We start from the raw sequence: 15,980 nt of genomic DNA on the forward strand, positions 1-15,980 counted from the left end.
GTGGGAGTTCAAATATTAAAAAGAAGCCATCCAATTGTACAGCAGGATAGTTTTGGCCTCCCTTGTAATATACCCTTAGTTTTATCATAGTTTCCCTTTTTTTGTCCTGAGTATTTTCCTTTTTGATGAAGAATCATCATACCTCTATTTTTAAGGAACATAGCCTTGTGTATTGAAATGAAACATTTGGCCTTTCATCTATCAATGTGATGGTGACCTAATAGAAACAAACACCTTTAGTGGGAGTGAGTTTGTGCTGATCCATTCACATCCCTACTGAGAGTGTGGAGGACCTGGGTACAGGTTGGGAGGTGCCTGAGGGCTTGCTGTCTGAGAACCTGCATAGGAAGAGGTCTCTTGATGTGGATGCTATGAACCAAAATGATTCTCACTGTTGAACCACATTTGTGATTTCACCCCACCTGTTTACCGGGTAGCATTTTTCAACTTAACATTTGTTTCTATGGGTGAACTTAAATCGACTTACTTTTTTCTTTACTCAGCCTCGTAATCAGGAATCCAATATTCATGAAATCATCAGTTTAATAAGCTAGTTACATTTTAAATAACACACCTGAAATAAACGCATTTAATAATTAAAATGAACACATTTATGGGTGTGCCAGGAACTGACGAATCACATTTTGGAAAACACTGCATTGAATCAACAAGCAATAACTTCAGACAGACAGTTCTGTTTGACTGGGATGGATAAAAGTCTATGTTTTTTTGTAAGGTTGGTGGCCTAATCTCCTCCTTAGAGTTTAAAAGAGTAATGAGTAAATGCACTGATATTTTTAGTCATATTAGCACTAACAAAGTAGTCATCTATTAGCAAACATCACACATGCTCTGGCATGTAGTTTGATGCAATAATGGCTGTGTATCTGGTTGTGCCTCTTTCTCCTTCAATTATCTCTTATAAATCCTGTTGGGTTCTTTCTAAAATTAGCTTGAGATTGAACTAACATTACATTTTGCTACAATTTCCCTCAGCAACCCAGATACAGATATTACTTATGTCTCTGGAGAATGTAGGTCCCCTGGACTCATAAAATACTACCTTCTCAACTGCTCCCAGTGTTATAAATATTATCACAGTTAGCATCACGTGCTGGGGAACAGGAGCCTGTTTCCCCCCAGAAGAAGGCCCCAAGCTGCAGCTCTGGGGTTCTCCCCAGCCCCCTGACCCATGCATGCCCTCGGCTTTGTGGCCACAATACAGGGTGGGGTGAGCAGAGGTTAGTGTTTAGCTGTTGTCAGATTTCATTTCCCTCCAGAAAGAGCCTCCATACTCCACTGTGCCAGTGAGCATGTTTTTCTTTTCCCAAAATAGGGCAAGAAAATCTGGTGTTAGCTTTCTCAACCTCTACCAGTACAGCTCTAAAAACAAGCTAACTGGAAAGGATCTTGGCTGTGTGGGAGGGGGAGGTGCTACATCTATGGTTACTTTTTTTTCTCACCTAAAAATAAAGCTCACAAGTTAGAACGTGTGAAAACGAAGTGCTTAAACATATATATGAAACCAGGAGCATCCTCCACCTTCAAGAACACCATGAGAACTGAATTTGCTTAGGCTGCCGCCTCTGGACCCTTCCTCTCTCCTTCCCCGCCATCCATCCTGGACCTCCAAGCCTGCCCACCGTCCCTCACACCCAGGCATCTTCCTTGTGACTAAATAGAGTGCTTCTTTGGGTCTGAATTTCTGGGGTTCAGGAGAAAAGCCATGACTCCAATCCTCTTTTTAGTAATTGTGATGATAAGGACAACAAGAAAGATAATACGAAAATAAAAAGCAGTTGCCAATGTTCATCAAGTGCCACGCACTGTCTCATTTGATCTTCACCTCATCCTTATGACACTAATATTATTAATAGACCCGTTTTCAGGCAGAGGAAACAGTGGCTGAGGTACATTACTTAATGTTATATGATGGTAGTGGGTGGAGCTGGGATCTGAACCCAGGTTTGTTTGACTCTAGAGCCTGGTTCCTGACCACATGCCATCCTCCTGCACTGATGAATGGCCCCCACAGAGCCGGCCTTTCCCAGCAATGTAATTCTGGCTCTTTTGAAACTCCCCTGGCTTATCTGAGAGGGATTCTGCTTGCAACTGGTGCTCGTTCAATTCACCCACCACTCTGGGTGCTATATTTTTCAGAACCAGAATTTGGACCCAGCATCTGACCTAGGATTTTTGTGTTCTCTGATGTGATTTTTTTTTTTTTAAGGAAATGTAAGTTGAGACAGAAACACGGTAAAGGATTTCTTGAATTATTAACTGATGGAGGGTTTTCTGAGTTCTAAAAACATTTAGGAAGAGTCTAGTCTCCAAAAATTCAATGGTGTGTGGGGATGACAAGACAGCATATTTTACATGCATTCTCTGTAAACTCAGTCTTTTTCCTTACACAGCTCTCAAGGGAGACACACACCTCCAGCATGTGCGGTTGTGCCCTTCATGCTGGGAGGGAAGGAGAACGGAAGGGAGTAACGCCTGGCTCCCTGTATTATCTTGGAAACGGAATGATGCATGTTGACAGTCAATTTTCTCTTCCTCATCTTTTAGAGCTCTGTATCCAAATTATTTCCCTGTTGTCCCAAAGAACTAAACAGCAAAGGCAAAACAGAGCAATGGATTCAAGGCTAATATACAAGGCAGACAGCCAACAGATTGCTATTAAATTAACCCTGGGGCTTGACAGATCTGTTCATCCTGACCCCAACCGCTTATGGCATTCCTTATTAATGCTGAGCCCAGGCAAATTACCTCTGCTAACAAAAGGGGTTAATATGCCTCTCTGCTGGGACTGGAGGCAGTGCTGGGGACGGGAGGGGGCACAGCCAGTTTGGCAGCTGAGCTCTATGCTTGGAAGGCAGGAGGTGGGAAGGTGAGGGCACTGCTGTGCCAGGCAATGGCCTAAGGCATCATTTAAAATAATAATTGAAGACGCTAGGAGGTCACCTCTTAAGGGATCAGCTTCAAACAAATAAAAAGCCAAGGCCATAAATTACATCCGCGGTGGAGTAAGGAGATGAAGAGGGTTATGGCAGGATGCTCAAGGGGAGATGGGGACCATTCAAGAGTCATTTCCTTGATCCCAAATTTGGAAAAGTTTTCCATAAAAATGTCTATAGAAACATTATAAAGGAGAAAGACTGACAACAACCTTAATATACAGAAACAGGGAAATGATTGAGTAAATTCTGGTTGATATCATTAAATTGTTTATGCAGTGAAATGCCAGGTCTGTTAAACAACTTGCAGGAAAAATTCTATCTATAGTGTGACCATAATGCCATTTAAAATTTATACTTTGAAACTGATGGCCTAAAAGGCAAAACTACCAAATGTCATTGATAGTTCTACTGGGGTGGGTCTATGAATTTCTTTTCAATTATCAATTTTTTCATTTCTACATTTTCTTTTAGTGAAGTTGCACTATTTTAAGATTGAAAAAGACAAGATTTTTTTAATGCTTATTATGCATATGTATAATTTTAGGTGAGGTAAGTTAGATACAAAATATATACAGTCTGATCATAGCCATATAAAAAGAATGAGAGAAGAGAGAGAACAGAATGGAAGAAAATATAGTTATATATCACAGAGGTTATATATTTAAGGTTAGTATTATGTTATCCTTTAATAATGCCAGCTTGGGTTCATCCATTTGTTCCTTCATGTATTTCATAAATATTCACAAAGAATCTGCCAGGGATAGATTCCAGGCACAGGAGCTATAGCTGTGACCACAGCAGATCAAAAAATCCCCTGAACCATGGATCCTATTTTCTAGAAGGGAACATGGTTACTAAACAAGCTAGATAAATAAATAGAATATATAGTTTATTAGGTAGTAATAACTGTTAAATAGACAAAACAGGGAAGAGAGAAAGTATGTATGTGTGAATGGGCAGTGTGTATGTGTGCACATGTGTGTGTGTGTGTGTGTGTGTGTGTGTGTGTGTGTGTGTGTGTGTTTGTGTATGACCCTAGATTGAACAGAATAAGACTTTCTAGATAAATTAAGAATTTAAAAAATTTTCTTTATTTTTCTGAGCCCTACTGTGGAATTAATCAGCATTAAAATTGTGATGTAAATTCCTTGTATATACACAAAATTAGGTGGTGAGATTATAGGTCATTTTATAATATCTACAATGAATCCATATTATTAAATCAAGAAAACAAACAGTGAGTAAAGTAGTTTCCTTGGCTTAGAACCATCTATGAGACAGTTGAGAAATCAGGAACCGCATCTCTGGGTAAAGCTGAAGACAATATTGTGATAAATACTGCAATTGTAACAAGTGGGGTCAAAAGATTAGAATTCATTTTGTTTCCACCTCTATTTTGCTCCAAGATATGGGAAAGTCATTTTCTCTCTCTCAGGATTTCAATTTCTTTGCCTTTGAATGGGTATCATTCTGTTAACTCTGTTAGTCTGAGAAATTTTGATGATCAAATAAAACAGTGGAGAAAAAGTTATTTATTAAATGTTTTTGCAGTGGATTGAATAATCCAAACTTTCAAAGAAAACATGTCTTTTTTTCCAAAGATAACTTTTATATGCATTAGGTTTGTGAGTTTTTGAAGATTTTCTCATATGCTTCTGTCTTTATCTCTGCTAATTTTGCTGATACTAAGAAGATTTTTTCCCTCTCCTTTCTTTCTAAGCCAACTACTGGTAGCAGAGCCCAGCAGGAGGCTGGACTCTAGATTTACCTGGGTAAGACACCCATGTTCAAAAGCAGTCGAGGCTTTTCAGATAGCACAAGTCTGCCAGTACTGAAAGTGGAGAATAGCCTTGAAAACTGGGCATATTAGAGCTGGATTCTGTTTTAGGGAGCAAGAGTTTATCTGAAATCTTTATTCCAAAGTCTGAATTTAATCTTTGGATAGAAAGCAGTGATTACAAGCCATCCAGATCTTGTCAGCAGAAAGGACTTGCTGCTTGATGGCAACACACTGAAAATCTCCAGAGAGGACTCCGAGGGATCTTCCTCTCTTAAGAGCTTAAAAAAAGCCAATGTGCAAATATTCATGGAGGGCTTTGCCAGTTGCTAGGCTCACTGTGAGAGGACTGACAAAGAGACACATGGTGCCCTAGGCGGTGCTTTTGGACACATGTTGAGCTGCGAAAGACATGGGATAAGATGTCCTTTACAACTGTGGGTGGGGGGTACTTGAAAGTCCCATAACCACAGCCCCTTGCCTATTCATGTGACACAGAGCTTGAAATTTCTCCATTAGAAAATACTCAATACTTCCTTCAAAGGCCAATCCATGTGTTACTTTCTGTATGAAATGTTCTAGCCCTTCTTTCATGATCCTTCCTACCCACGTATCCATAGCACCTTGACCATACCTCTAGGAATACACTTAAGATACTGTGATAGAGGGCATTTTCCTCGAATATAAGAGTGAGATAGGCCTAGATTTGGAGCTTCACTGGTGACTCAGTGGTAAAGAATCCACCTGCCAATGCAGGAGAGGCATGTTCAATCCCTGGGTTGAGAAGATGCCCTGGAGAAGAAAATGGCAACCCACTCCAGTGTTCTTGCCTGGGAAATCCCATGGACAGAGGAGCCTGGCAGGTTATACCCATAGGGTTGCAAAGAGTTGGACATGACTTAGCAACTAAACAGCAAACAGGCCTAGATTTTAATCTCAAATCCTGTGGCCAGTTACTACCTAACCCTCATTTTAAACGCCTTTGAACTTGTGAATTTATCAACAAAAAAAGGAAGAAAACTATAGGAGATGATGTAATCCACCTGCTACTTCATAGAGGCACCCCCATCCCCCGCCCCAAAAAGACTGTCAGTCTCATCCTCCCTAGTATGGTTACACGTCTGTCTCCCTCGGTCCACATGCTCACTTTGGAAGCTTTGTGAAATGCTAACTTGGTGAAGCTCAACATTTCTAAAATGTTTCTGGTTGTGGTGGGGTAACAAGGTTCATTCTCTCAGGTGAAGTGAGGGACAAAAGAGAGAAAGCAGCCTCTCTGCACACACGCACAGGTTTTCCCAGCGTTCAGTCCAACAGTGATCTACATGCTGTTATAATGGACTCTGCACACCTGGTTAAAGGCCCCATTCAGTTGACTTTAATTGAATCATAAGGGAGGTTATCCTGGGTGGGCCTCAACTAGTCTGTTGGAAGGCATTTAAACCAAGGTTTAGGTCTTCCCTGAGGAAGAGATCCCAACAGATGCTGAGACCACAACTTCTCTCACTTCCCTCTCACTCCTCCATCTTGATGGCCATATGTGAACGTGGCCTGTGGTGTTCCTGCCTCTGTGTTCCAGCTTCTTGTGGTCTTTCTGTGCCTGACTGCTGGCCTTACAGACTTTGGGTTGGTCAGGCTAATTCACTGTAATATGCCAATCTGTCTGTCTCTCGCTACACACCCACATATACCCTCTCCTACTGGTTTTGCTTCTGGTTGAATTCATCCTCCCTCTAGATGACAAGGACCATGACATCAGGGATGGATTTTTTATTCATCTTGGCATCTCCAGTGCACACCAAAAGTGCCCAGTAAATGTTGATGAGTCCTCATTAGCTATCTACAGAGAACTCTACTCAACACTCTGTAATTACCTATATGTGAATGGAATCTAAAAAGACTAGATACATGTATACGTATAACTGATTCACTTTGCTGTACAGCAGAAGCTAACACAACATTGTAAATCAACTATATTCCAATAAAATAAAAATCTTTAAATGTTTCTCGGTTTTAATTTAATTTATTCTTGTGACTTAGCAGCCTTCTTTAGGCAAGGTTTCTTTCTTTTCTTTTCTTTTTTTTTATGATGCAGAAAATTCACAGTAGGTCAATAGGCCAAGATACCAGGCCTGGATGTATGCGTGCTCAGTTGCTCAGTTGTGTCCAACTCTTTGCAACTCCATGGACTGTAGCCCACCAGGCTCCTCTGTCTATGGGGTTCTCAGGCAAGAATACCGGAGTGGGTTTCCATTTCCTCCTCCAGGGGATTTTCCCAGCCCAGGGATCGAACCCAATTTCTTATGTCTCCTGCACTGGCAGGCAGATTCTTTAGCACTGCACCACCTGGGTTGTGGATCATTTAACCTGTGCTTTTCTTAGGAGAGAATGGGATCCAAGCAACAAGAATGGGATCTAGGGTAAGAAGAATAGGGGACTTAAAATATGCCCCCAACAATAAAAGCTACTGTTTATAGTCTTCACTTTGTGCCAGGCACTCAGCTAAGTACTTTAATGACTACCTCATTTAAACCTCACAATAACCTTCTATTATCCCCATTAACTGATGAGGAAATTGAAGGCCAGAGAAATGTTAAAACACTTGCAAGGTCACAGCTTTTAGGAGAGGAAGCTGGATTCAAATCCAGTGAATCTGACTCCAGAGTCTGCCTTCCCAAATACTAAGTGACACAACTCCAAGGAAGTTCAAGGAGCCCCAGAAGAAGTCTGCAGAGTTGCTTTCTCATCCTTTCTCCTGATAACATGAGGCTCAAAGGGCAGAGGAATCCTCAGTCCCCCAAAGCCCTAGATCTGGTTTCAGATGCAGAGGGTCAGCAACCACACAAGCGAGGCACCAGGCCTGGGAAAATCCACCAAGGTGGCACTTAATATGGCAAGGAAGGGGTTGCTCTGGCACACACATGCCAATGTGCTGGATGCGTCATGGGAAGGGATGCTCTGCTTTGACACTAAATGTCAGACTAAGATTGATATGTGCAGTTGTGGACAGGACTAAGAAGGAGCTGACCCTGGGCTCCTACCTAGTCCATTATGCAACTTGTTAAATAAATCCATATCAAGTAAAAGTAAAGATACAGTCCTTAGCAACAATACACTGAGCACCTAGTTGGTGCTAGGCACTGCATTAAGCCATGGGATAAAGCCGCAACAGCAGCAAGGGAGAGAAATTTGGGAAGCCCCATGCTGCTGCTAAGTCACTTCAGTTGTGTCCGACTCTGTGCAACCCCACAGACGGCAGCCCACCAGGCTCCCCTGTCCCTGGGATTCTCCAGGCAAGAACACTGGAGTGGGTTGCCGTTTCCTTCTCCAGTGCATGAAAGTGAAAAGTGAAAGTGAAGTCGCTCAGTCGTGTCTGACTCAGCGACCTCATGGACTGCAGCCCACCAGGCTCCTCTGTCCATGGGATTTTCCAGGCAAGAGTACTGGAGTGGGGTGCCATTAGCTTCCCTCAAAGCCTGCCCAGAAAAATTCTATTGGGGTAAAAGAAAGGCTGCTGTCCATGGTACTAGGGAGTTACAGAAACTAGAAGCCAGAAGTTGTGGTTATGATCAGGGAACCAAAATCCAAAAGGACCTCTGCTCAGTTGACAAGTGAGGCTGATGCAAAGGGGTGATAAAGACCAATTCAGAGATGAAGCACCCTGGAATCCAGTTGGTTTCTCCCAGAGAAATCCTCTGTCTCATGTCTAGAGACTGGGGTTACACAAGGTATGTCCTTTGCTCAGGTTTCCAGCCTTGCTTACAAATTTACTTCACTCTCTGGACCTCCTTGAGTTCCACCAACACATCATGCTCCCTCTTACACAGGACCTTTGTACACGATGGACTGATCTTTACCAAGTTAGCTCACGCTCATCTTCTTACAAATCTCAAATCAACAATAAGTTCCTCAGCAGAGCCTTCTTTTATTCCCTAGTCTACATCAGGTTTTTAAAAATGCATTCACCAAACCATATTTCCTTTCTTTGCAGGATTTACTTCAGTTTGTAATTATATATTCATTAGTGTGATTATTTGATTAATGTCATTCTAAAGGCAGAAAATTTGTTTCTTTTTATTCTTGTATCCCCATGGCTTAATGCAGTGCCTAGCACAAACTAGGTCTCAGTATATAGTTGTGGAGGGCTGTATCACTTTTACTTGATATGGATTTATTTAATAGGTTCAAAAATGGACTAGGTAGGAGCCCAGAGTCAACTCCTTCTTAGAACTGAGAACAGAGTTCAAAGGATCCTAGGTAGATCATACTTTTCATAATTAAGAAACATCCCTCCTTTATTGAAAAGTCAGGGCTGCCTTTTGCCCTAGAAAACCACTAATCTAGAAATGAGTTGTTATTGTCCTGATGTAGTTAACCCCTTAAGGCCAAAGTCTGACCATGTTATGCTAGAACCTGTTACACAAAACAGGGACAGGCTGACTATGGATGGAAGGAAGAGGATACAAGGCCAGGTGCCATAAGGCTAGGAATGTCTCCCTCTGGTATGGTGCTAAACATGAGGCCTGGACCTCAGAGACCTTGCAGATATCTGGTAACTGGGGTATAATGAGCAACATCTTGCAAAGAACAGCAAACAGCAGAACTGAAGGGGGTGTCTAGAACTGAGAAGACCCAGATAATAAATTCAACAGAATATAGTCTACCCTTCTACCACTCAACTTTTCTAGTTTCCTTTTACTTTCAACAATAATTTTGACTGTAGACTTCCCTGGTGGTCCTGTGGTTAAGAACGTGACCTGCCAAAACAGGGGACACAGGTTCGATCCTTGGTCTGGGAAGATTCCACACGCCATAAGGCAACTAAGCCCATGCTCCATGACTACTGAGTCAGTGCTCAGAAGTCCATGAGCCACAACTACTGCGGCCCATGTGCCTAGAGCCCACGCTCTGCAAGAGGAGAAGCCCATGTGGCACAACGGAAGAATCCCCACTTGCCACAACTAGAGAAAGCCTGAGTGCAGCAACAAAGACCCAATACAGTAAAAAATAAATATAACTAAATAATTATTAAGATAATTATGATTGTGGCGGTCCCTGTTCACTGATCATTTACTTAGCAAGGTACTGCCCTAAGCGTATATGTACACATATATACGTATATGTATGAGTATATGTGCATGTTTATAAACACCTTTTACAAAATTCAAACAATCCTCTTTGACAGAGCTCTTCTCTACAGATCGTGATGTAGGGATTTGGCTAAGTTAGGAGCCATGTTAAAGCTTACACAGCCAGCAAGTAGTAGAGCTGGGTGAGAACTTGAGGCTTGTTGGACTCCAAAGACTGTGTTCTCAAGCACAATGCCAATGTCACACCAAATGCTAGTCATTGGAAGCTATGACTTTAAAAAACCATATTGCAACACTACTTGCCTTAATGGCTACTAGTACTTTTCGTTACATATACGCACCACATAATTTAAATGGATTTTTCAGTATCTGTGATATCATAGGATATGACAGTTGCGTTTTATAATATTCATTGTCATAAATACATAATTATGAAAACAAAGAACATCCATATAGTATTTAGAAGCAGCTTGCCTCCCATGTCAGGGTTACTCATACCATACTTGGGGAATCCCACACTTTTCTATCCAGAACCATGTTTCTTCTGCCTCTTTCAGTGGATAAGAAGCACCATGGAAATGACACTAAACAACATCTGATTTAAGAAGACCTGTCTGGGGGTTGGTGCTTTTCCAAGGCTGCTTTGAAAGATGGCTGCTTCCTACCCCAGAGGCGGCTGCACTTCAGAGACAACAAGCTAAAGGGTCCCAGTTTGTATAGTCTGCTCAGTGCTCAGGGCGGTTTGGATGAAAATAACTATATAGATATCAGTTACCATCATTCTCATGATGACAATGATTATTTTACATATGGCTGTTTTAAGGGTGAATGGCATGGGCTCATTTGTATGCCAGCATCTGGCAGGCTGTCACACATCTGCGGAATATAACCTCAACTGTGCTATTAATACTTCCCCTTTGTTTTCTCCCCAAGGCATCTGTCTCCTAAAGTGCCTAAAGAAACTTCGCTCCCTCTTGAAGCCCTAGAGGCAAACTTCGGAAAACATGTCACCTAGACTGGGGCAGCAGAAGCTCAGAGTGACAGCAGCTGAGCCTGAACAGATTTCTGGCTCTTGGAATAGATGTCAAGGCAGACAGGGAACCACCACCCACACTCGTCTGTTAGCAGCTGCACTTCCAGGCAAAATCTGTGGGCAGATTCTCCTAGGCTCAGACAATATGTCCCATCTGCTCTGTTATCAACAAAAGATGTCAATCGTGGTCTTAATGATCAGTTCTCAGTCTCCATAACCCCCACCACTGGCTTATAGCTGCCTTCCCTGAAAAGCCTTGGGAGACCCTTCTGTGGTGGTTACCTGGTGACTGAGCACTTAAACCAGGTCTTTTTATTTATGTGCAACAGCTATACCACATTTCCCAGCCTGCCTCACAGTTAGAGGTGCTCATGTGATTGAGTTCTAGCTAATGGGATGCATGCTAACTTAGAACCTGGCTCATAGGAGTCTCCTTTGTGTGGTCCTACACCATCTTCCTCTTTTGCTGTACAGATGCAGATAAGGCATGGTGACACTGGGGAACCATAAGATGGAAAGAACCTGAATCTCTGAATCACTGATTGAGGGAGGCTGCTTGCTGATGGAGATCAGCAATATCAGACTGTACAAGAGAAATAATCTTTCATATGCTTGAGCCATTATGGACTCTATTTCATATCAGAACATTCAGAGCTTTACTATAATTAATATACTCTTATGGTGAAATTGCCAGATTCTATTTCATTATCAATTATCTAATGGATCATCTCCACTTTAGTGACCTACTAGTATTTCAAACTTGACATGCCCAATCCAATGGTACTTTCTATATGTCAGAATATTCTAGGTACTGGGATACAGGAATGGATCATACAAAGTTCCTTCTCTTATAAAATTCACATTCAAAGACAGGGAAACCCGAAATACACAAATTAAAAAAAAAACAAACAATTACAAATAGTGACCCTTGTTATGAAGTTAATGGGGATGGAAGGTTATTGGGGGTTACTTGGGAGTTAGTGGAAGTGCCTGTGAGGAGGTGACAGGAGATTGAAGTCTATATGATGAAATGTAAAAAGTCAGCCCTGTGGACTCTAGGGGCAAAGTATTCCAGGAAGAGGGAACAACAAATGCAGAGAATGGAAGGAAGAACAAGCATTACCGAGGAACAGATAGGAGGTTAGGTGGCTGAAGAACAGTGACCTAGAGGACAGTGGTATGACAGGATAGCAAGAGGGAGGCAGGGACATGATCATGTGAAATCTTACAGTCCAAGATTAAGAACTTGGACCTTTTGCTAAGTTCAAAAGGAAACTACTAGTGTGGTTTAGTCCTGGGAGGAATGATATATGAATTACATGTTGAAAGGCCCACTCTATTATGTGGGGCATGTATCATGTAGGACAGCGAGAAGGAACAGAAACCAGAGAGCAGATTATTGCAGTCACAAAGGTGAAAGAACCATGGCTGGTACTAGTGTGGGCTGGCAGGAGTGGAGATGGAGAGAGATGAGTTGATTTGAGATACATTTTAGGGGAAGCAAAGGCAGGGCTCACGGACAAATTGGGGTGGGGGGTGGACAGGCTGGTAACTGGGAGAAAGGATCAATATTGACTCTTACGTCAGTTACTCAGCTGCCTGGGTGGTGAAATCATTAAGATTGGGAATTCAAGTGAAGAGTCAAGTCTGTGGTGGGATGGACCACATGATAGGTGCTGAATAAATGACTGATTTTAATATTAAATATAGGGTCAACATAGTAGGATGAGAATGCTGGGTCATCTACTCATTCAGCAGTTGTCTTGATTTCTCTAAATTTGACCTAAACAGAAGATAATAATAATTTCAACATGGGGTTGTTATATGAAATATACTTTTGGCAGGAAGAGACTGAAGAAGTATGATGGGGACATGAGCATTGCTAATAAAGTTTGATTTTCTGATTTAGCTGTTACTTATACAGGAGTCCTCTGCCTGTGAAAATTCATCAAGCTGGACAATTATGATATGTGCACTTTTCAAAATGAGATTCAATATGTTAGGTTCTCAGCGCAGTGCCTGGAATTCAACAAATCCACTATTACTTTCATTATTATAATACAATGAAAACCATCTCCTGTGTAACTGTGGTCCATAATGTAGATACAGGCCATTTGTGAATCCATCAACAAGAGGAAGGAGCCTTACGCTGAACTCTAGGGTCTGGCCTTATAGCTGATAAAGTTCTAATTCATGACACACAAATGCTTCGGCATAAAGGAAGTGATTCAGTGTTCTAACCCAAAGGTAGTCCTGGTTCACTACTTGCAATTCAATACCTCCCTAACTTTGGATGAGAGTGTCACAGATGCCAATATAATTTAAAAGGGAAGAGTTTTCCACAAGTGCTAAGTCTTCGATAGGGATTGCCCCTTTCTATTCCATTTCCTCCCAAGCTTGCTCATACCTGAATAGTCTTGATTCAAGCCAACTGGTTATTGGCCCCAAAGAAAGGATACTAAAACTCTGATTGGTTATTTCAAAGTTCCATAGGTTAATTCTCAGGTCATCAGCTGACATGTAGGTTTCATAGTCGCTGTTGACTGATATAGAGTTGATATGATATGTGTGCGCGTTGGCAAATACTCTTCGCGGGGTGGCCTCCACCATCAGGTCCATGGGTCTCAGGACAGGTACCTGGGATGCAAGAGAAACAAATTGCTTCAGAACCACAGCTCTTCATTAGGAAAGAGTGTGTGTGTTTATATCCTTCATTATCACACACAAAATCACAACCACATCACAACAAAGGAGATCTAAGCTAGAGAAAGAGACTGATCAATTACATGCTGTTTCTATTCCCTTTGGTGCCTTTTAGTTTCATTCTTTTTTAAAAATGTCACCATCCCTTAGCCCTGATGGGCAATTTCATCCTTTATAGACTCTAAGATTTTTTTCAAGTGGCCTCCTCTCAGGGGAACAGCTGCCAGAGATGTTGTTTCAGATTGTTTGTTTTTTAAAACATGAAATCTATTTTTAAAAGGAAGTTGTAGAAATTTTTAGAAATGTCTAGTTTAACTGAGATTAAAATTTAGTCTTCATGGCTTTGGGAGCCTAGGCCCCGTCCTAGTTCTATCTTTAATCTTTTTAAAAGAATTTTGGGAAAGCATATAATCACCCAATTCTAGTAGCCCAAAATCAGTCATTAAAATATAGGGAACCCATTGTTTTATCTGGGAAGATCTTGGTTTAACCTGTATATCAACAAGGCAGTGTACACTGTCATGTCAAAACTGTCCTCATTTGGACAATAAATTATATGGTCATCTTACTGATATATAAAGGATACTTAGTATTTGTTGAATGAATGAGAATAGTGAACAATTGTTATCTCCTTATGGGTCAAAGAATCAGACAGTTAAATAGTTTTGCATACAAGGGCCTTTCCTGGTGGTCCAGTGCTTAAGACTTCGCCTTCTAATGCAGGGGGTACAGGTTCGATCCCTTGTTGGGGGGCTAAGATTTCACATGCCTCGTGTCCCCAAAAAACCAAAACATAAAACAGAGGCAATATTGTAACAAATTCAAAAAATACTTTAAAAATGGTCCACATCACAAAAATCTTAAAAAAAAAAAAGTTGAATGAAGAATTGAGAAGAAACATAGAATCCTATACAAATGTGGCACTGGATATCCTGGAAATCAGAGAAGCTTGAGATGTGGATGTAGGAAGAACCAGGGATCCTCTAAAAACCAGGAGTGGGATGGAAGGCAAAGTCTTCACAAGCCCTTTACCTTGTTGTGGATGATGGTTCTATAGCAGAGGCCCAGGGAAGGCAAAAACTAAGAGAGCTGGTTCTGACCACAGATTCACCCCTCACTGACAGGCTGTGTGATCTTGCACAATTATCTTGCCCCTTCTGGGCTCTGGTTATACGATCTGAAATATCCACTATGCCCTACTTATCATGAAGGGTGGTTGGGATCTGTTGAGATGATTTGCCCTTCAGTTCAACCTCCTATTCACCCTTTCAACAACATTTTCTTGAGCTCTGTACAAGGTCCTGGTGTAGAGGGGTGGGGGGGACATTCAACTGGGGAGCCAAACCAGACACCTGCCTTCATCTGGCTGGCCCAGGTGGTGAAGGCAGGTACGAAATCATCTCATAATAAAATGTAGTAAGCACCCAGAAGGAGAGGAAATAGCACAAAGAAGGATTTAACGTGGTCATGGAGGTCTGGAGAGGTTTTGCTGAGGAAGTATGAATTGGATGACTTAAAGGATGAGAAGAGATTTACTAGGCCAGGAGGGGAAGGAAGAATGCTCCAGTCAGCGGAAAGAGCACGTGCAAAAGTCCTATGGTGAGGGTAACGCAAGAATTAAATATCAATTAGTGTAGTTGAGACAGAGAGTGATGAGAACCACGGTGGGAGATGAAGTGACAGGGTAGGTAAGAGGCAGGCCCCAAAAGAGATTTTTGCCACCACCCTAAGAGAAATGAAAGTGAAAAGTGAAAGTGTTAGTCAGTCGTGTCCAACTCTTTGTGATCCCATGGACTGTAGCCCACCAGCCCAAGAGATATGGGAAGAAATCAAAAGATTTTTCAATGATTTTGATATGATAAGGATCAAAGTTTCAGTGAGATCATTCCTGATGTAGTGGGGAGAACAAATTATAGAGGATGAATGAAGTAGAACTTTGAAAAGGAAGGTGATATATTGATACTACTGAACACCAGTTAAAGATATGTCTGAGTTAAGGCTTTGTAATGGGTAAGAAAAGTGCCTTAGAAACTCTCCCAATAAATAAACAAATTTTCCCAGTAAGTAAACAAACAAACTTTCCCAATAAATAGACAATATTTATTGGGCACTGATTGTGTCAGTCATCCTTCACACCTACCTAGGAGATTCTTTTGACAACTCTGTGAGACAGAGAGCAGTAGTACAAAGTACTATGATAAAGAGAAAACTCAGGCTCAGAGAAGCTAAGTCAGTGGCCCAGAATCGCCCAGCTGTAGGAGGCATAGTCTGAATATGATTACAGAGTCTATCTGACTGCAAAGCTAGTGCTTTTCCCACTGTATCACACCACACTCAGATACTATACATGATAGGAAGTGATAACTGCTCTGTAAGGGACATGAGTACAGGGCCCATAGAATTCATGGAATTGATAGAAT

General features: G+C 41.6%; 1 protein-coding gene across 2 annotated transcripts in view; it reads right to left on the reverse strand.

The window, feature by feature from the left end:
• The window catches only part of PPP2R2B (protein phosphatase 2, regulatory subunit B, beta), a 314,879-nt gene that overhangs the window by 60,136 nt on the left and 238,763 nt on the right, over positions 1–15,980 (reverse strand). For both annotated transcript variants that reach the window (XM_010850472.1, XM_010850473.1), the window contains exon 6: positions 13,317–13,494. In XM_010850472.1, coding sequence (XP_010848774.1) covers positions 13,317–13,494 — 178 coding nt within the window. The remainder of the gene's footprint in view (positions 1–13,316; positions 13,495–15,980) is intronic.

The sequence above is a fragment of the Bison bison genome, unplaced genomic scaffold (genome assembly GCF_000754665.1).
Source record: "Bison bison bison isolate TAMUID 2011002044 unplaced genomic scaffold, Bison_UMD1.0 scf7180017864291, whole genome shotgun sequence".
NCBI lineage: Eukaryota > Metazoa > Chordata > Mammalia > Artiodactyla > Bovidae > Bison > Bison bison.